This window comes from Corella eumyota, chromosome 4 (genome assembly GCF_963082875.1).
Source record: "Corella eumyota chromosome 4, kaCorEumy4.1, whole genome shotgun sequence".
In the NCBI taxonomy this organism is placed as follows: Eukaryota; Metazoa; Chordata; class Ascidiacea; order Phlebobranchia; family Corellidae; genus Corella; species Corella eumyota.
This window is the reverse complement of record NC_137493.1, coordinates 5,309,687-5,332,317: the sequence shown is the minus strand read 5'-3', so window position 1 is coordinate 5,332,317 and position 22,631 is coordinate 5,309,687. Positions and strand designations below refer to the sequence as shown.

Here is a 22,631-nt window from a genome sequence, read left to right as displayed (position 1 = left end):
TTTTTGAGATTTTCTGGTTTTTGATTTTAAAATCTAATTTATTTTGTTCAATGAATTTTTAATCGACCGAGAATTTGTTACTTCTACTTTATACAATTTACAATGGAGTTTGGATATATTGTGATATTTGGTTTAATCGTGTTCTGTACACACCAAGCTAAATCAGAAAAAGGTATTTATTGAATTTTAAAAATTTACTTATACATTGGCATATTGGCAAAATATGATTTTGGAAAGGAATAACTGCAAAATCGTATGCAGCAAATTGGATATATTTTAAAGTAAAAAAATAAAATCAGTTTCGACGTAAGGACATTGTCCTAAGCCTGCAGTCAGCAAACACAATATCGTTAGCGTTGCATTGTTGGGTGGTACCGCGTATTATCAACAGCGGAAATCTTAATTAAAGATTTCACAGCATTGCTTGCATTCTTTTGAATATTGTCATACGCAGGGCTTAAGGCTTTTTGTAGGCTACAGATCGCCCAGTAATTTTTAATCCGTCTATCCGTTGTATGAACCGATTGATCGCAATCTAGCATACGGGATGTAGTGTTTTATCTCGGGTATAAACGCCCGCGGGCGGAGCCGAGGTTTTGCATTTATTCATAATTCAAATCTCAACCTCATTTGCCGTAAGTTTTGATAATGACGTCACGCATATCAATGGCCTGTTTATCTCGATGATCTGTTGATACCGTAAAATCGGAAACTGCTTTTCGGTATAATTCGGGTCATGGTCAAGCTAAACCGTTTATAGGGCATTATTTGTTCCGGCAAATTAGGCATTAGTTTCGCATTACCTAATCCCCACTTCAAGTTAACAATGTTATGGTAACCATTACTTATAAGGTAAACAACGTTGTACAAAGATTTTTGATAGTACTGTAAATACCACCAATAGCGCTTTGCAATTTGCCAGTGCTATTCATTTGCAGTATAATCCCTTATTTACAACGGATATATTTGAATAAATTAAGTATGGTCCGTGCCAATTTAAAACATGATTACTGTGTTCGTTTCAATTTTAACCAATTTTGTGTAATTACAGAAAGCCTGTACGACACTAAATCGGCTACTAGTGATTTACTTTGGACTGCCTATCCAGCTACAAACGGGGTTAGTTTTACTAATAATAATTTTTGTTTTTTTTAATAAAATCTTAATTTTATTTGTTAAAATTTTGCAATTTCTACTCGATATTGTTATTGGATGTGGCCATTAACCATAACGAATTAATTTAAATATATTACAAAGACTTTTAAACGCTGTATTGAGAATTGAATATATTATATGTGTAGTTGCCACAATTAGTAACATTTCTCTTTATAAAACAACGCCTAGACAACAATAACGAATTAAGTGAACAATTAGGTCGATTGTTTTTTTATTTCACCAAGCCATTGTAACCAGTCATAATATCTTAAACTGTTGTTGTGAATCCCATATTATCCCAAGGGAAAAATCAGTTGCTACAGTTTTGTTACGCCAGGGCATTTATGGAATACCATTATTAGCTGTGTTTTATTGATCGTTTAATAAAGGAATTTTCATTCTTCGCCACCCTAGCGTGTACAGCCAAGTTTTTATAATCTTAAGGCCTGTCGTCGTTTATTAAGGTTTTAGGATATGGTCTAATGCTATTCAAACCGCCAAAATTTTTTTTAAGTGATCAAGTAAAAAAATATCCGAAAAATATATTTTATTTTTTCATCATCTTAATAACGCCAAACAACAACCAAGCTATTGTGTAGCAAAATATTTGTTTTTTTTTGTTAAATTTTTATTTTATATCACGACAATTGTCTAACGTAACATTTTAAATTTGTTTGTGTCTTAAAAATACCAACTTCAAAATACTAATAATACTAAATTCTTTTCTACATCAATCTTAAAGTAAGATGTGTGAATTCAAGTACCAATTTAGACTTGGGTCTATTAACCCACATAATTTAAATACAAATAATTTACTTTGTATGTTATATAAAGTGGGAGGAAGTCAGTGGATTGGACTTGAACGGAAAAATAATTCGATCTTATCAGGTTTGTAAACATGATGACCCGAACACAAGCAACTGGGTGAGAACGCCATATATTGAATCCAGGTAAAAAAAAATTGTTTATATTTATTTTTGTATAAACATTTTAACAGTTAAATTTTAAAAACTAAATGTTGGTATATTGTTATATAATGTATATTTCTAATTTATTGTGTACGAAAATTTAATGTATGAATATTATGTCAAAATAGTTTACCCCAATAGTCTCTGGTTAGATATTTTATACTTAACTTAATTTTTTATATGTATTCTTGGTTTGAAGTCTAATATTTTGCCCAAATATTGCGGCTAGACCGTGGCATATATCATCTTTAAAATCAACAATTGTTCCTTTTCCGCGCTTACCAAAAAAACAACTAGAAAACATGTTTGGGCTACTTTAAACCAGAGTTGAAAAAATGCGGTTTTTGTGGATTTGATTTCAAAGCTAGGATATGGGTGACGTGGTATGATAAACTGGGGCTGTTTGTGAGTCGTAGTTAATATCCTAACCCCCTCGATTTTTGGGTGCAATAAAATACGCGCGCCAGCTATCGTGTTTGGTTTGGCAATGGAGTGTGAAATACAGGTTATTATGGCTTAGCGAAGTGTTTATTTGCTTTAAAATTGGGGTTTGGGACTCTTAGTGTTATTATTGTATGACTGAATGCCATATTTGAAATCTTGTTTTGAGCTTAGGGGTTATAAAAATGCTTTAAACGGTTCGTTGGAATTGACTCTTAAATTGTGTTGGTACGACAGTTATTTTGATTCATAAAAAAATCTTGTGTTTTTTTTGTATTTTTTTGAGGGGGAAGTTGTGTTTTTAAAAAAAGTTTAACCACTAATACAGCTAACTTGCCTGTACACTGACAGGCTCATTTTTCAATTACATCATTCTATTGTATTACCAATTCGCAGGGGAGCACAGCGAGCATACATCGACGTCGAGTTCTCCATGGTAAAGTGCGACGAACTTAAAAAGAGTTGTCGCGAAACTTTTAACTTGTATTACTACGAGGCCGACAAAGACCTTGCGTCCAGTACTTTTCCACCGTGGAGGGAAAACCCCTATATTAAGATCGACACCATTGCGGCCGGGGAAAGGTTTAGTGCTGTGAACAGCAATAAGGCTGGTGGAGTTAACCTGAAAACTTGGACGCTGGGCCCACTAACGAGGTTAGCTAATATCAATCAACTTATTGTTGCCATATTTAAACCTATTCAGCCTTAAAACAAAACTTTGTTAACTTTACTTAAAAAATAAGGAAAATCATCATTTGTTTAGGCCAGTCACATTCTTTGTTATTTTTAAGTTGTTTGCTAATCTAACTTTCAACTTTTTTAGTAATGGATTTTATATTGCTGCACACGACAAAGGAGCATGCATGTCGCTTATGAGTTTAAAAGTCTATTACTACTACTGCCCAGCACTGGTGGACGCTTTAGCTGTGTTCCCTAAAAGAGTTGCTGGAGTAGAAGTGACGTCACTAGTTAAGGTGGACGGACAGTGTGTGCCGAATGCAAATTCGACTACGTCACAAGGTAATGACGTCATAATTAAAAAAAGGATTTCTTAACTGTAGAAATCTGAAATCCGCGGTAGAATAACTAAGTATTTTGCAACAATTTTGTTTTAATTTAAAGCTCGTTTAACTAGTACTTGGACCTAGTGATTGACGCCTAGGCTTAGAAAAGAATGTAATTGCGGTATTAGGGATATATTCCGACATGTAATATTGGTAAGCCCAAACTATGTTTAGCATAAGCGGATCTAAACTGCAACACTAAACCCAGTTTGTTTACAACAAATTTAAATATAGAACCTCATTATTTACGCCAGGCATATTTTTTTAAATCTGGCAAAAAATAGGTTTAAACATTGGTTTTATCTAGGTCAAAATATTAAATATTTAATTTATTTTAGCTAAACGTACAATAGACCATGTAGTGTCTATAAAAAGTCGATGGCAAAACTATAGTTTTATCGCATTTAATTTACTTTCATGTTAAATTTTAACTAATTAAAAATTTATATTTTCAGCCTAATTTATATTTTCAGCCCCTCGGTATTATTGTAACAGTAATGGTGAATGGAAGGTGAGAACTGGAACTTGCCACTGCCAGCCTGGTTATCAAGCCAACCTACAAATGACTACATGCAACGGTAAGCTTAATTTATAATTTATTGTTCGTGTAATGGAAGAATAAGTACGCCTATAGGATTGTTTATTCTAGGTACCTAGGTATATAAGGGTAGCACTGCAAACCGTCTTAGTTGTGTATTTCAGCAAATTGCTGAAATCAATTGATTTATGCAGCGTGATATCCTAATTCCTATATCGTAACACTAATTTGTCGAATTAGCACTTACTTAATCGTAACAACGCTCAAATCACTGCTTGACCCAAATACTTAACTGTTATCGCATATGTAGAGTACAATTGGTTTTCTGTAGGCCTGTTGTGGACTTATACTGTTGTTAGTAAATCCTGTATGTTTGTGTTTTTGGCATATTTATGTAGAAAATAGAATTGCTGGTTTTAACGGAAAGTGTGTTCGTTGTTAACACGAAAAGTTAATTTAAAGTTTTGCACATTTTTGCCGGTCGGTGCTTTCCGAAATTAAATCTAATTTTGAGACATAGCGGTTTCGGTAATTGTATGGTAAAAAAGGTCGTTATCGAAATCTTAAGTTCTTTAGCAATGGTAGGTTATACGTGAACATTCAAATTAAAATAACAATCACAAAAATAATATTTAATTTTTGTTTTCCGAATTACAAAATTTGCAAACTAAATATTTTTTTTATTTTTTGTTTTTTAACATTTTACCAAAAGAAGTCACATGCTTGAAAAACCTTTTTGTACTTGAGTTTTTGACAAGGCACTCACTTAGCTCATAGTTGTTATAAGATAGTTCAAGCCTGCATAATATAACATGCTTTGGCATGTGTACTTTAAAATACTAATTACAAAACTATGGTAAAATGCATATTGCAAATTAAAATTCAGTGCTTACATTTCACCGTACTATGCTTTGGATGAATAAGTGTCTTTATATTATAAATTATGTTGTATAGTAGTTCTATTCTTTTTAAGTACACATCGGTTTGTTCGTAAGGTTTAGTTGTTGATATTGTTACAATATTACGCCATGTCGAGTATTGATTTAAGGTAACAATTGATAGCGACGTTCGACTACTCCGTCGAATCTGTTTGCTAAACCCTTAAAAGTTATCTTCGTTTTATCAACGTACTTGACATTTAAGAACTGTATTTCGACATCGAATTAAATTGTGCTTTCCTTAAAACTTGAGAACGCATTCCGATGTAACTGTGACGTCATAATGATGTTTGTCCGTCGCAAGATCCGTTGGCCTAGTTGTATTGTTCGTTCGGTAATTGTGCTTAAATGTGTTTTAAATTAGATCTGATGACAGATTCCTGTTGCCTTTAATCCACTACAATTACAAAATATGTTATCTCATAACAGACGCATTGTAAAGCGGTATGATTAAACGGTTGTGGCGACATTTCAAACAATAAAAACAATTTTTTCTTAAACATTGCATTTTGAAGGCGAACAATTAAATGTTAGGAAGCGTACGCGACAATAAGTTTTGTGACGTAATTAAAACAATATCTTTTGTTCTTTGTGTTAAATAGGTTTCCGTTTTTAATTAGCTGTTTGGCATTTTTGTTAACAAATTTTATAAAGTGTGTTCTATAGCATTATAATGTGTAACATATTGATTTTAGTGTAACAATAAAAAAGTATAATTTTTTTTTAATATTTATTTTAATTTCTAGGATTTTTAAAATTTACCTAGAAACTAATGACGTCACGCGATTAAAATACCTCCCTTGTGTAAACCGCGCCGCGGAGACGGGTAAATAAATCCCGCGATCTTCGCAAACAAGATGTTATTGCGCCATATCCGATACAAATTGCGCGTTTTTTTTCCAATGGATCAAATTTAATAGCGAAAAAATTGTATTATGTTTTATCTAGGTAAGGGGTCGATTTGATAGTGTATGACGTTTATGTAAACGAGTTGTTGGCGCGCTTTCATGTATTTCCTCATGTTTGAATCCGGCATGACATTTACCCTACAAATCTAATAAAAAAAAACTGCGCAAATTCACGATTAAATTAAACTACGAAAGGGTATTGCCCATAGAAAAACATGTAAATTTTTTTTTATATTGAAATATTATTCAAGGCCACCTTAAGTCAATATTATGTGATATATATCATATTATAACCACCAAATAGTAGCAAGTTTATATAACTAAACCCAAGTTTATATGCGCCTTTTTCTGCTATATTTATTTTCGTTATCGCCTTGGTTACTGCTTTTGAATATAACAATTTTAATGACGTAATTTTTGCCGAGATTTGTCGTCAGACAAGGCGTCTAAGGTTTTTGTTTTTTTGTATGCGCGGATTCGTATTTTTAGCAACATTGTACTACCGTCTGGAATTTGAGTGTGGTTTTAGCGGAGAACGCGAAAAGGGCTCTTAAGAGGGATCGAGTGAATTCCGGACATACCAAATAAACAGCAATTCTTCGTATCCGACGATCGCTTTATTACAAAAGAGATTTTTGAGAAATTTTCAAAAAAAAAATTTTCTATCTTGATGTATTTTGATTTTAATCTTACAATTTTACAAAATGGCCTACACGAATTAAAGTTCCCGTTTTTTTAATTCTTTTAGGGTCGTTCATATTTTAAAAGATTAACTTTTCAAATAAAATGTCCATTGGAGCGCATGAATTTCATAAGCAGTCGCATTGTTTGGCCCCCATTTATCGCGGCTTATCACTTAGCGAAATGATTTAATCAAATCTTGAAACGGACCGCTTATGAATACGCTATTAGTAAATGCGTTTTATCACGACGGTATCTTTGTTGGTTATAGCGGTATACCGAGGCAAATTTCCAAAGGCCATGTGTGACATAATGTCTGTATTTAGGTATTTGTATTGGTTTGGTTTATTCCAAGAAAAATGTATTAAGAAATATAAAGATAATGACACAACCTTCTATTAGTGATTTAATTTTTTTTTAATTTAAAGAAAATTATATTAAATAGTGTATACAAAAGCATACTTTTTAGAGCGAAGAACATTTTTTTCATACTTTTTTAATTAACTGTATGCTATATTTTTTTAGTAAACCACATTAATTAAGATGTAAGTTTGACAGCATAAGTACCTTCGCAATTATCGCGTTTTTTTGAAGCAGAACCATAACCATATTTAGCTTTCTGTTTAATATCTCATTCATAAATATCAATTGCTGTTGTTTACGCGCATTTCCAAACCATTAGACAAGGTGATATAAATCTTCTAATACAAACAAGCTTAGTTTATGCAGTAGAAAAATAAACTAAAAAATTTTCAAAGAATTTTGCATAATTTTTTTGGCGATGCGTTTTAAATTTTTTTGACATTTATTTGCGGTGTGTAGAAAGTTGATTCTTTTTTTCACACGAGAACTTTTTCTTCTGGGATTACGAGGTGATGTAAAGTTATGAATAATCCGAATCTTGGTTAAAGGGAATTTCAGTCATTTTTTCGAAGAACGTGCTTAAATGTTAATACAATTTCATTGAAAATTTTTTATAGAAAATTTATCGAAATATTTTTTTATGTATAAAGTTCAACTACTTTTCTCGTATCATATAATATATTAATATTGTAATTTTTTTTTTAAATTAGTAAAAATTGTTTTTAAATATTTTTTTTATTACAGTTTGCGAACAAGGAAAATACAAGAACTCGCCTGGCAACGGCGCATGCGCAAGATGCCCTGCATTCAGTTCGAGCGTTGCCAAGGTAACGGACGATGACAAGTCTTCAAGCTACTGCGCATGCGTATCAGGATATTACAGGGCAAAAAATGAAGACGTCCACTCGCCCTGCTCAAGTAAAAAAACTTTTTAAATTTTGGCATAAAATTTTATTTTTATTTTTTTGTCAATATTCAATAATAGATTATAAATAGAAAAAATGTCACTAACAATATACTGTTTTACGCAAACAAAGGACACATTCATACAATAAAAGTTATTATGTAACTTCACCTTTGAATTAAAAATCTTAAGCCCCAAAAATGATGTCGCAAATTGGATTACATTTTTTACGGCATGTCTTTTTCAACCAAATACATTATTTTGAAACCGAAATCGGCAGCGTATAAAAAAAACAAAAAAACTTGCGTTTTACCGAAACAAAAACTGTTAGTGAGTAAACATTAAGGACTTGGTGGTTTAACGACACGAACCCAATACTTAAATAGGCGGTAGATTTTTGGCGCCTGATAGCTGCTACCTTTCATAACTCTAATCGTGTTAGAAAAATGATTTTGAAATTCGCACATTTGGAGCAGTTTTAAAACGAAAATTATGGTGTAGAATGGTGGGTTAATTTTTCTCAGGTCTGAGAAGTGTTTTAAACTAAACTAAATCTAATTCGTTTTATTTGGCATTTTTAGAACTGCATCGACGTTTTAAATAAGCTTTCAAGTTATTTTTTATTAAAGTTCAATAACTGAGATTCTGGGAATATTTTGACGTTAACAAATATTGAGTAAATGTCTTTACATTGACTGACCGTTGATTTAAATAAATATTGATCCAGCTAATAATTAATTTTTAATTTTTAAATCAAGCCCTTTGCGCTGTCAGTCACATTTAAAATACAATTACTATATTAACAACAGTTTATTAATATGACAGTACTCAAACCAAACATTGTGGTTAAAAATCTTTTTTTTTAATTTGAAATTAAAAATCTTTTTAGGGCCTCCTACCAAACCCACCTCAGTCAAGTTTAAAGTTAATTCGACTTCTATTATGATCACGTGGTCACCACCTACCATTACTGGCAGAAGAAACGATCTATATTACAAGTAAGCTTAATTAAAAATAAATATTAAATTAAAAAAAAAATATATTGTTTTACCTTATGAACACTATGGACAAACGTTTAATTCTGCAAACTAATATTGGCTATTATTTTATGGCCCGCTGCTTACACAATTAAAAATGTGTCGTGTAGTCTTAAATTCCAAGGTAAGGCCGAATTTTTTTTATGTCAGGTTTATGATTAGGTTATATAAAATTTTAAATATGTGTTTATGAAGTCTTGTTTATGGCGATGAGCCATTTATTTTAAAATTGAAAAAAACACAGTATTTTTTTATATAATAACTGGTTATGTACATTATTATATTGAATTTTTAAGCTGTTGTATTTAACCTAACTAACATTCATTTTAAACAGTTTAAGGTACTTGTTTTATGCAGTACTGCTATTTTATCTTTTTTTAATTTAAAAAGAGTTTTTTCTACCCAAACTTTGTATTTTTCTTAGTGTAACTTGTTCTAAATGCTCTTCATCAACTTGTACACCTTGTAACGGGGACGAAGTATTTCATCCAAGTCGGCATCAAGTAATTAAAGGAAGATCTTTAAGGGTCAATCAACTATCTCCATTTACAAGTTACAAATTTCAGGTAAAATTTGAATTTCATGCAAAAAAAAAAAATTTTTTATAAATCAGTAAAATGTTGGTATCAGATTTTGCCAATAACATTACTCTCTATAAACAATATATAAGTATATTTGTTTTTTTTTAATATGTCGTAAACACTGCATAAGGCCGAACGTAAGCCCTACATTATTGATTGTAAATAGCGAACGCAAAGGGGATTTAAAAGCACTTATCGATAATGCAAACTTATTGAATATTCCGTCTTGTTATTACCGGTCCGTTGTTTTGTTATATACGTCACGGCTTTAATCTGGGAGGTCTTAAAGAGTGTTAATTAGACGTATGGTTGGCGTCTCATGCATATTTCAAAGACGAGTCACTTTGTTTATTATGCGATAATTTGCGTCGATTTAAGCCTATTAATAAAGCTTTACACAGTTTCTAAACTACAGTCTACTATATACCACATATACAAGTAAGCGATCCAACTTCAAAGCAATACGCGCGGTAACGTTACATCCAAATTTAATGACTTTATTTCTTGGCCTTAGCTAACCTTGTAATAATTATATAGTAGATAGGCGTGTAGTCGCCAAATTATTACACAACGTGATGGCGTTGGATCGAAAATGAATAGTTCTTCCTGTACAATGACGTTTAGCTAGCCCGTACTACCGAACTAATAGGTTATTAGTTTAATTTGGCCTTGAACTAATACTTAACTCACACTTTACAATAAAATTAACTAATTACAAAATACTTTAAAGCATTTATGTAGTCATATTGGGCTGTTTTATTATTTCAATTTGGGTAACTATATCTTTTTAGGTTTAGTAATATTTAAGCACAAGCCCTTTTTTATTTAAATAAGCAAACAATATTTGCAGATAATATATTAGTAAAGAAATTTAAAATTAAAAAATAAATAATATCATGCATTTTAAATCACCTAACTTAAAAGTGGAAATTTAAAAAGTTTAATTTAACAACTATATTTCCCTAACAAATTGCTGGTCATGTCAGCTAGATATTAACATTGTACAAGTTACTTTTACAAGGAGGCGGAATGCGCCCCTAATCCACTCTATGTTCACCTATTGAAATTACATAACATCCCGCCGCGAATTAAAGCTTAATCATGGCCGACTACCGTAAATTATTAATGCCGCTCTATACAGGGTTTATAAATCTTTATTTTTTTTCGCTTACAATGATCGAGTAGCACTTTTACATGATCGACTACGGATCGTGACGTCATCACGTAGGTGACGTCATTTATCATAATTGTTCAACGGATATTTGTATAGGGTGTTAGGTTTTTGAATTAATATTTTAAAATATTTGAGCCAAGGGTTTTACGTATGTTAAAATTTTTAATAAATTTGTAATGTTTTGTAATTGTTTACCTATAAACATTAAGTAATGTTCGCCAAATTTTAAAAATTTGTCGAATTTTTACCTGGATTAACAATCAGTTTCTTATACTGCCCATAAACCGAAGGTTGCACGTTATTGAACTTTATATATTTATGGTCGACCCGAGAGCTTTCCTATCTTCAAATTTTAAACGAATCATTTATTTATAGTCGGGCTTCGATTTTTAAACATGCCAATCTTTTTTGGTTAGTTTTTTCTCAATGAATCGCAGGCTCTGCCAATTATTTTTGACAAATTCAAGTGATTAATGCGTATCCTATGTGATTTCACGGTGTAGCAAAAATAATGATGTTTATGTTTGCGATATTTGGCATAAATTGAGCAAATGATAACATATAATGAACTAGATAGTTATACTTGTTTGTCAGGTTGTTTTGCAATGTTTTCTGTATAGATCACGTTAATAACAAATTTTTTTTAGAGCTGTGTATTTTACTTTTTATTTTTTTCAAGATTTCTGCTATGAACGGCGTTTCGGCTGTCAGCAAAACTGCTCCGCAGCACGCTCTAGTGGTGGCTGTCACAAGCGAAGCAGGTAACAACAAATTAAATGTTTTTATGTTTTTTTTTTTTTTCTAAGCCTATTTTTTTGTTTTACATTTATCATAAATTTATTGTAGTACTCATATGATAAAATAACATATTTTTGACATGAGGATACATATGTTAAAAACCTAATGTTAGGACGACTATTGCAGTAAGATCTTTTTGCAAGATGCATTTTAGATAGCTAGTTTCTTGCAAATTGGATTAAGGTTTAGTGACAGGCGGAACTAACCGGTTTAACTATTTAAAAACTCGGTCGCAAGGGTTTAAAACGATAAAGATATCACAAGTATTGTTACAAGACAAAAAAATGAACCCAAAGTGCTTGAAAAAATAAATATAGAGCTAAAAGATCGTATCTAATAAACCTATCAACCTTTAAACAGTTTTTGTTAAGTTGACTTTGTTCTAGGAAAAGTATATTTTGAAATAAACACAAGTTAATCCTATTTGTTAGCGACATGAATTTTACTCACTCTGAGATTTTATTCAAGGGGCCATAAAAGTGACTTGTGAAATAATTTCTAATTCAAGATTTCTATGAAAATTCGTGAAAGGTCACTGACCCTTTCATTTCAAAACGGCCATTTTTGTATTTGATTTAATATAATGAATCGTGATTTTGTCTGGTATTGGGTTAAGATGTGTGACTATAAATAAAGCATTGTTGTTGCTTGAAGATTACAAAATCGCATTAACTTTTTCGTTGGCGACTTTTAAAATAAGGTTTTTTGTTTACAAATACTACTGTACGATTTACTAACGTTGTATCTGTTTTGAATTTTGAAATCTTTTTAATTCCTTATTTGTTTTATTTAAAACGGGACAAAATATTTCCGCAAAACAATACTAATTAGCCTCAAAATTTTGGGTATAACAAAAAAAGATTAGCTTTGAGATAAGGTGGGTTGGGAAACGAAACACCGGTAAAGTTATATACCAGCAACGGTGCGTTAACAATTAGTTTTCTTTATTTTTAAGCAAAAAAATTCAACCCTGGGTTTACTGTCAATGTTATCTTTTAGTTTTCTTGATTTTTCGCTTAGATTTTTGCCGTTATCTCAAGCTTATTGGATTATGAGCTTCGGTTAGTCAAAATTTGACCCTGCAGTTTATGCAATCTAACTGTAGTATTGTGTTTCTTATGAACGCTCCAAGCAAGTTTGTGCCTAAAATATGTAAGGTCATAGGTCACGACTTATTATCTTGCTCTGTGGTTGAGGTCTCCTTGTTTTAAGATGCTAGTTTGGTTATGGTATTAGATAACGTAATTATGCGAACCTGTTTGTATGCCCATGGGACCTAGCGATGACGTCATTTGAGGGTTGTTTTTTACCCGTTGTTAATTCAATCAAGTTTGGCTCTGCAAAGTTTAAATTTTTGTGGCGACATGATATTGGTAAACTTAAAATGAATTAAAACCTTTTAGAATGGTCAATTTTTCTAGAATGTTGTTGATCTATTTTTTCTCTAAGTCATTTTTAAAGTTTTGTATTAGGGTTTTAAATAGAACTTCGTCATTGTGTTTGGTTTCTAGGATTTTTGAGGTTCAATTGTGTCAAGTTTTACGATTTGTTTTCATGATCGGTTTAATAAAAACGTAAGAGACCTTTACCATAATCCGATTCGAAGTTCACTCACATGTCAGTGAAGTTTAAAAGCAGGAAAGCTTAAATGTTATTAAAATTAAACCCGGTGATGACGTCATATTTAAATGTGTAATACTTTGTTTTTTTCAATGAAGAGTGACCACATATATAGAAAACCCAATTTATTGGTAAAATTTGTTTATATTTTTTAGGAAAAGAAAAATATTCTTTTTTATGTTCACTATGTACTTATTACATGTTTACTTTCTTTTATTACAAAATTGTACATTTATTTATCTATTATTTTTTCTCACAGAGCCTTCAGCAGTTCAAAAAGTGAAATTACTATCGAGTGGGGAGAGAAACCTAAGTGTGGCATGGGCCACGCCACAGTATTCCAACGGAAACATCGTAAAGTATCAAGTTCTCTGCTCCGAGGTGTCAATGCTAGACGACGAAATAGTAAAAAACGAAAAAGCGCCATTTTCTTTTGAGGTTTGCATTTTTAAAGATTAAAAAATGTGACGTTATTTTTTTATAATGACGCAATTAAAAACGCACTGGTGGATTTTTGCTATCCCATTAGCGTTTTCCCTGGGTGTTTATAGGAGTAATAACTCACTTATGGACGATAATATACGCTTTGATATATAAGCCTTCCTCCTTAGAGATATAAGATCAAATAGTGGAAAAAAAATTTTGATGACTATTTGTCATAACAAAACAATGAAAAATAAAATCTTAATAGGTTGTTTATTTTAAAAATAAATAAGGCTATCTGAACTATCAAAATTCATTTTTTTTTTAATTTTTAACTTTAGTAAAATTTATTCTTTCAGCCAAACTTGTAATACATTTTTTTTCTTGCAGACTTTAAATAAAACACTGTTAATAAGCGGTTTGGATCCTGGACATTTATATTCAGTTCGGGTAAGGGCTGCAACTTCTGCTGGTTATGGACTATACAGTTATCCCGTTACCATGCGAACTAATACAGAAGGTAAACTTTAAAGCAAAAATGCCTCCAAACAATATAAATGTAACATTTTTAAAATAAAAATTAAAAAACATTTGTTAAAGTTTTAAAATAAATTCTTATTTTAACAGATATAAGAGCTCAGCAACAAGATTCAGCAACCTCAACAAGCTTGGTAGCTGGTATTGGTGTAGCAGTTATTTTACTGTTGGCCGTTCTTTGTTTGGTTGCTTATTTTCTCAAAAGGTATTCTTATTAATAAATACTTATAAATAAATGGTATTTAAATACTATATTAAAAATCGTATAACTTTGTCTTAACAGCATTTTGCTGTTTGTTTGGACAAGAAAGGGTGTCATTTCTTTGATTAAGCTAGTGTATTACATTGCTTAACGACAGTACTTATTAAAGTATACTGCAATATGCTTATTTACGTAGAAAATTGATAATTCTAATTTTTAATTGCCAAAAAGCTATTTTAAATTTGGGTTTGTTTTAGTAGAAATAAAAAGATTGATAGTGAACAACTAAGTGAGGAATCAACAATCGACGAAAAAGAACCACTGGAGGCGCACTCAAGGGATGAAAGCTTAATTGGTAAGATTGTTATTTCAATATTTTTAATTAATCTACTTTTTAAATTCGAATTTAAGGCATTCGAATTCAAATAACGTTTTTGATTAACAATACTCTTTGAATGAAAAGTGTTTGGCAATTTATAGCAACTTTATTACATTAACAATGAAATATAAATGTTTAGTATATTTACCTGAATCGTATGGGACAACAAAGACCTATGTAGAATACCCAGACCCTAGAGCAGCAGTAAGAGAACTTTCTTGTGAGATTGACCCTAATTTACTTTACGTCGAGCATACAATTGGACAAGGCAAGTTTTTAATAAATTAATAAATATAATTTGATGTTTTTTTTTATTTTAATGTTTAAAAAATATATTGAAAGGGTATTTTTTAAGGGTTCTTTTGCTTTAAAGTTGCATTTATTATATAATGATATAAATTACTCGTATAAGTATATTTTTAAATTTGGCTTTTCTTTAAATTATTGTAACAATTTTTTTCATTTTATTAATTTATTTTTTTACAAGTTATGTGGATCTCTTGTGTAGTCATAAATAACCCTTTAACTTTCAGGTGAATTCGGCGAAGTATGTCGCGGAAACTTCCAAGAAGAGAGCACGAACGAAACGTCGCTCGTCGCGGTTAAAAGGTTAAAGCACGGAGCTAATGCAAAAGATCAACTTAATTTTCTTAAAGAGGCTTCAACCATGGCACAATTTTCCCACCCCAATGTCGTCAAATTAAAAGGAGTAGTAACAAAAAGTAAGTCTCGACTATAAATTTTTTGTGTTTCAGTGATAGTGATAAACAGTTGAAAAAAAATAATTAAATTGACTGCTTTATTTGACGGGATTTTTTTGAAATTTTGGAATTTTTAACAATAATCGCCAATTTAAAAATAAAATTATATTATTAGGTTTAAATAAAAGTTTTTAGTGCTTAAGTTTTGAAGTGACAACGATATTGGCCTGCAGCAATGATAAGTCGTACATTTAACCACAATCTTATATTTGTGGATCAATTATGTTTATTTAAGTTAATCGAAAAATTTACAATCTTTAGGCTCAAACGCAACAAAAAACTTTAAAAAATATAATTGCTGTTTTACCAAAAATCGCCATTTTAAAAATTCAAGAAATTAGTGTCCTGCGGTGGCGCTATTAGCACGTTATAAAATTTTAAAGATTTTCGAGTTTAGCAATGAACAATTTTTAAATCACTAACGTTTTGATTTTTTGAAAACCATTTTTTAAATAACGAAGTAAATTAAAATCAAATTTTTTAGGTTATGTGGCTATGTGAATGCCAATTTTTAATTACATCAATTTGTTAACGTCATGCTTATAAACATACGTGGTCGCTTTACGTACACATGCGATACAGATATTATCTTACTTTAAATATAACTGAAATATTTCAACTTGTTTAATTAACAAAGTCGGGTCTTAAACAGATAAGAATCTTGACATTAAAATCGAATACAGATTAAGGTATACGTTTTTTAATAACTGTCATTTGCCAAGGCGTTCTTGGCAACTTGTTTAGCAATGCGTTTATCTTGCTTAAAATCAGTGTTTTTGGGTATGTTTATTTTTAAGTTGCACTGGTGTCCTTTTTTACCGGTTTTGAGGCTTTCAACTTCTGTAAACTACCACGAAAAATCGTGTCGAAAAAAGCGGGCAAAATATTATGGGAAAATAGCTCATTAAAAGGTTAAACAGGCATAGGAAAATTCTCGAAATTGCATGATCAAATAAGGTTAAAGCAGTTCGCGTTTACCAGAAAAATTTACAAAAATTTTTTAAAATTTTTTTTTATTTTTAAATGTCAATTTCAAAAATAATTTTTTGTCTTAATTTATTTTTTAATTCGAAATGTGATTTAAAATTGTTGTGTTTTTGACTTGCGATTCAAATCACGTATTTTCGATTAACCTACGTGCAAAAATATCAGAAACTCAGATTAACGCATTATACCAACGGCGCAGTAAATAAACAACGACCAAAACAAATTCCAATTTAAAAGACATACTCGAAAATTTATTTATAAATCGTGTTCCAGCAATATGTCATTTCGAGCAGCGAAAGTTGAAAATATTTCCTAGAAACAAGTGACGAAAGATTGTTCTTCGGCGTGGTGTTAATGTTGTTGTTGTTTATGTTAAGGTAGACCGCAAATGATCGTGACAGAATACATGGAGAATGGATCCCTGGACTCATATCTAAAGGTGGGTCGAGTTCTTTTATAAAAAAATGACATATATGGATAACCAGTTATGCCCAACGCGCATATCTTACCCAAAATAAGTAGTTTTTTAGTTCTTTTTTTTCAAACATATATTTTCTTCGTTATTAAGTATACAAATTTAATCCCAGTTTTGTTTTTAACCCTAACCCTAACCCTAAAATTTGAAAAAAAACAATTACTGCCTTACTTACTGCCTTACTTACTGCAAAATCTATAATTTCTCTTCAACCTAAGTTAACAAATATTTTTTTTTAAATCATTATCCAAATATGTCTAATGATTTCAACTTGCGGTTCGAATTAAACGTATTAAATAAAAACAGGTGCGTGTTGAAAACCACTAATTGTATTGACTCCATTTGCGACGTCAATTAGCGTTTATTGGAATAAACAAGCAATTTATTCATAAAAAACATGTTATGTATTTTATTTTTCACGGTAAAAATAAACAATTCAAATTTTTATAAAAAAATAAAAATGTCTTATTTGTGCTAAATTGCTGTTGTGGTTTTAGCAAACTAACCTTTTTTATTTTTTGTTATAGGATAATGTTAACAGCCTTAGTATGCTTCAACTGCTTCAAATGCTAAAAGGAATTGCAAGTGGAATGAGATATTTGTCACAGATGAAATACGTTCACAGAGATTTGGCTGCTAGGAACATTCTGGTTAACTCCGAATTCTCATGCAAAGTCTCGGACTTTGGTCTTTCCAGAACGTTAGAGAATGACCCACACGCTATATATACTACTCAGGTATAATTTTTTGACACTCTTATGCATTGCTACTAATTTAAATAACATATAATTGTATAAAATGCGTTTTTTTTTATTTATGATGACAAATAAGAATTTAAACTAGGGTTTCCGTTTACAGGGTGGAAAAATAGCAATCCGGTGGACGGCGCCCGAGTGTATTCGATGCCGTCAATTCACGTCAGCTAGTGACGTATGGAGCTTCGGTATTGTCATGTGGGAGGTGATGTCGTACGGGGAAAAACCCTATTGGGATATGACGAATCAAGAAGTCTTGGAATCGATCGATGAAGGATATCGTTTACCAGCTCCTTATGTAAGTTAAACTTTTCAATAGTAAATAACATTAGTTAGGATCTAAATTGAATTAATAAATAATAAAATGATTAATTTGTTTTTGTATTGTGCCATGTGCTTAACAGTTATTGACTTGCGTAACACTTTTGTATAAATATTTGTTTTCTATCTTTTGTATGCTGACAAAATAATATTTGTTTGTTGGAATTACGAGGACAAAAGTTTAATCCTTTATTTTGGAATACGATATTAGGAAATACTTTTAGTTCATAACAGTTCAAATTTTATCATGGTGTTTAAAAACTCGTTTGCCTTAATCCGAGAAATTGACATGTAGTGTAAAATTGATAATTTGTTTACTGAATCCGTGACTAAATGACGGTTTCCATATACCGTTATAGTTTATTAATTTGAAAATTTACTCTTTATATACTCTGCCGTGTAATTTTTTTTATTATTAAATATTTTGATTTATTTAATTTGTTTTAATATGTAGATATGTAGATTAAATGTATGTAAAATAATGTGATGATTACTAACTTAACCATATATATTTTTGGCATATCTCAAATACCCAGATTTCTGCTAAGAAAATCTAAATTTAAAATCTTTTTTTTGTAAATTTATTTTTTTGTAAAATTTAGAAAAATGTAAACTTAAAAAAATGTTATTGGAGTATTTAATAAACCTTTCTATTTCATTACAGGAATGTCCCATAGTCTTGCATCGCCTGATGGTAGAATGTTGGTCGTCAGATCCTCACAAGCGACCAAGTATGGACCAACTTTGCGATAGGTTGGACAACCTCATTCAACAACCTGATGAACTAGCCGATGTAAACATGCAAGAACCTACTACGCCAACAACACCAATCACCGAAAATCCACTGTAAGGATTGAATTTTTTTTCATTTTTAAATAGCTAAAATTTGCTCCTATATATTGCCAATGTATCAATATTAAAATGAACACTTCGTTTTTATTTTTTAATTTTTAATTTTTTAAATATGTTATTTTTTGTGTTTAGGAATCACTTTGACGAATAGAGTTAAAATCCATTTGAATTATTTTATGCAAAATTAAAAAAGACAAGAATCCAATGTCAATTAGAAGAGTTTAAATATTTATTGTCCTCGCTGTAGTCAGAGAGTTTAAATGGAGCAACTTTGAATCGTTTGCACTGCACTAGAAGTTGTGACCGAATTGTGCACGAATAGGTACGCCACGTGATAGTTGGCCACTGTACTGCCACGAATCCATCAGTACCTCATCTCAAATTTAAAGTTATTTATTCGTACTAACAATCATAAAATTAGTTGGATCTCTGTAGCACATATTGAACTTATTAATACAGAAATCGTTGGATTTTAGACTATTGAAAACCCACTTGTACCCAGAAATATTGTGCAGATTTATTTATTTTGTTATATTTTTATTTAAAATAATTTACACAAATGATGCTCCAAAATGTGGCATACCACGAAACATTGCAAACTTTTTATTTTTATTATTTATTTTATTTTTTGTTTTTTCGTTTCGCATTTTGCCGCAGTTCAAATAAAATTCGAATTCTTAAAATTTGTATTTTGCACAATTTTGGAAAAAAATATTTTTATTTTAAGAAAATATTTTCTACAAATGATAAAAATTAACAAATAATAGCAAATTAATAATTGGAAAAACCGCGCTTATTATAGAACTAAAAATGCTAAAAAATTTTGTTTTTAAATAATTCAAAATTGATAACCTTTTAAAGTACATTAATAAGGTCAACAAAATGCTACGCTTAGCTGTTTACATGCGTTGTCAAAATCCTGACAACATTTATTGTCTTATATGTTTATACTCAAATATAATTAAACATATTAAATCAGGTTTAAAATGATGTTGCATATCAAAATATTTCGAAAAATTAGAAATCTAAATTCGACTATTAAGCAAAAATCTGAATAATTTAATCTTTCGAATTTAGATACAGCATTTTAATCTAAGTGAGAGATTAACAGACGTTTAATGCCACACGATTTTGTGCTTTGCAGGCAAAAGTTCAAATGGTTAAGCCCGAATTAAAATTATTTATAGTATAAAATGGAAAGTCGGATTTTTCACGCACGCAAGATTAAAATGGAAGTTGTAAAATTTAATTCCAAATACCTTTAAGAAATAAAACGTTACGGTATTTTGTCTTAGAGCACAATACAATTTTGTGCACGCTTAATAACAGGTTAAACAATAACTTAGAAAATAGAAAAAAATTATGCAACAAGAACTAGTTATTATTTTTTAGAGTAAATCAAAAAATAAAGCGACCAAAGTTACGTTAGACAAAAAAGTAATGTTATAGTTAATATGCAATAGTCACAATTCTTTTAGTAGTAATTTACTAAAAAAATAAATATCTCAGCCAAAGCATTAATAGATTTAAATTTATGACGCTGGTTGGCGCTGCGGGGTTGTTAATTTTTTAAAGTTTTTTTTTTATTAAAATTAGTACCTAATAATTTTTAACAAAGTACATTTTGCTCCAAACCTTAGATATGCAGTTAAAACAAATAAAGTTTAATGCATGGGAAAATTAACTATATGACATATGTCTTTGAATGATCAATCAATTAATTATAAATATATATTGATTGATTGATAAAAAAATCAAACAAAATCAAGCACATGCTAAATACAGATTTAAAATATTGATTGGTTACATAAAATTAAAAACAGATTTATATTGAATAAGCAAAGAGTAAAATTAGGGCCAATAACTTTAAATCGATTTTATCTTTTTTAGGTAAATATATATGGGCGAGCGTTTATTTACTTTAAACTAATCTATAAATATTTAAACCAAATTTGTAAAATAAATTTGTAATTGCATTGGTATAAAAGGCAAAGTTTGTTTTTTTAATTTTCAATATAAATATTGGCCCAATAAAATTTTATTTAATTTAAAATATCAATGGCGTTGCGTTTTATTGCCTTGACATGTTAAAGAGAATGGTTTTCCTTTTATTAAATTTTTATTAAACTGTGTAAATGTCGGCGGTTGTTTAATGAAATAATATTTCCAGTAAATCGTGGCGGAGGTGTCCATAAAAATTTTAATTTTATTATCGTTCCTTTTGTGCTAAAAAAACAAACAAAGGACTTAACTGAAAATTATATTGAAAAAAATTTATGTATCAAAAGAATAACTTGAAATTGATAACTAATTGAGTTAATTAACATGGTTTAAGAAGTTTAAAATGTCAAAGGTTTTGTATACTGTAAAGCACCTAGCCCTGCCTATAACATGTAGTTCGGATTTAATGATAATTATTCCCTTTTTAATTCTAGGTGTTTTAAACACTACGTTTAATATGACCATGGGAATTAACTTAGCTGTGACGTATTTTGACCAAGCCACAGTGGTAATAAAGGGATTAATATTTTACTGCTTTGTAAATTAAACGGAACCGACTTCAAAAGTTCATAGGCTAAAGTATTTCATTTTCCAGTTAAGGTGTTTAGTTAATTATACCTTTAACGGCTTCGCCAACTGGGTAAACAAAACTTGATTAGCTCAGCTACTGCCTGCCTGCTCGCGTGTAGCCTGTCAGATAAAACAAGCAGACTGTCACGGAAATAAGCCGCCAAAGTGTGAACTTGGCCAGCTAACTAATCTACAGCCTCGATTTCAATTAGCTCTAATGAGTTAAGTAAATATATACTTTCTAGACCGACATCATGCGATGTAGGGTACCGGTTAATGTTTCAACCCGATTTTGGGAGCTTATCGGGTCCCTTGACTGAGTGTTAGCATGGGAAAATGTATCAATAACGAGCAAATAAACATTTAAAAACATGTTGAACGATGGGCGACCTATTTGTTTACGCACGAGTTAACATTCAGTGTGTGATCTGAACATTGTTGATGTAATGTCGAAATTATTGAAATCTCTAAGGGTTTCGGTAATACTATTTTTAAACGTGACTTAAAAATTAATTAATTTTCAGTTTGTAGAAAGCCTTTAACGCGTCTACTTTAATTTCGTAATTAAATTTGTGACTGCTACATATTTACGACCCTTTTGTATTCCCGCTTATTGTGATTCTATTGTTTTTTTATTCACGGAATTGACGACAGTGCAATGTCACTTGTCTCGAGTCGAAAGAGAAAAACGCGACGGGAGAAAAAAAAAGAAAAAGGCAAAGTGAAAACGCGATTTGCGAAGCGACGGAATGGTGAAATAGTAAGACGAAGGTGCTCAAGAGAGCATAGTTTTATTTATTGTGTTAGGTTCGGTTCGTATGTTTAGCTCTAACAAAAAAATAAAATAACTTAGTTTACGACTCTGTGCCTAAAGCTTAGTGAGTGATTCACAGTGGCCATGAATTTATGATTGAACAAGGACCTATGACGTTAATTCAGATATAAATAAAATTTAAATTTAGTCAATTTATTTTTATGCGGGTATTTTTCAAGGGAGGCGAACTTAACACATTATATTTTTATTTTAAATATATTTGTCATCTTTAATGGTATAGTTTATATGGTTCGAAAACTTGATTTTTTTTTTAAAGTTTTTAGTTTTAGAACGGTTTCAAATTAAGTTCATTCCAAAAAAGTTTAAAATTTTGCTAGTTAGCACGGAGCTGTAGAGGTACATTCGATTTTAATATTTGTTTGA

The 22,631-nt window shown here is 30.5% G+C and overlaps 1 protein-coding gene across 3 annotated transcripts; it reads left to right on the top strand.

Annotated features, from left to right (window-relative positions):
- On the top strand, positions 1–19,527 carry LOC145751474 (ephrin type-B receptor 3-like). 3 transcript variants are annotated; one of them, XM_082567637.1, is made up of 21 exons: positions 1–172; positions 1,052–1,119; positions 1,990–2,105; positions 2,961–3,218; positions 3,388–3,584; positions 4,102–4,206; positions 7,801–7,974; positions 8,850–8,958; positions 9,422–9,563; positions 11,432–11,513; positions 13,430–13,608; positions 13,984–14,113; positions 14,221–14,335; positions 14,593–14,687; positions 14,851–14,979; positions 15,245–15,433; positions 16,837–16,898; positions 17,462–17,671; positions 17,778–17,987; positions 18,675–18,856; positions 18,995–19,527. In XM_082567637.1, exons 1-21 carry the CDS (start codon positions 103–105, stop codon positions 19,011–19,013), a joined length of 2,841 nt encoding a protein of 946 aa, XP_082423763.1. In that variant the 5' UTR covers positions 1–102; the 3' UTR covers positions 19,014–19,527. The 3 variants fall into 3 exon arrangements, with proteins under 3 accessions (XP_082423763.1, XP_082423764.1, XP_082423762.1); XM_082567638.1 differs by having other exon boundaries at positions 14,590–14,687; positions 17,793–17,987; XM_082567636.1 differs by having other exon boundaries at positions 14,590–14,687.
- The last annotated feature ends 3,104 nt before the right edge of the window (positions 19,528–22,631 follow it).

What these genes read in the sequence shown, in the direction of transcription:
- LOC145751474 (XM_082567636.1), top strand. Translation starts at nt 103, where the DNA reads ATGGAGTTTGGATATATTGTGATATTTGGTTTAATCGTGTTCTGTACA. An exon ending in AAGGGATGAAAGCTTAATTG is followed by an intron (nt 14,688 to 14,850) that starts GTAAGATTGTTA and finishes ATAAATGTTTAG; the next exon opens with TATATTTACCTGAATCGTAT. An exon ending in CGAGCATACAATTGGACAAG is followed by an intron (nt 14,980 to 15,244) that starts GCAAGTTTTTAA and finishes TTTAACTTTCAG; the next exon opens with GTGAATTCGGCGAAGTATGT.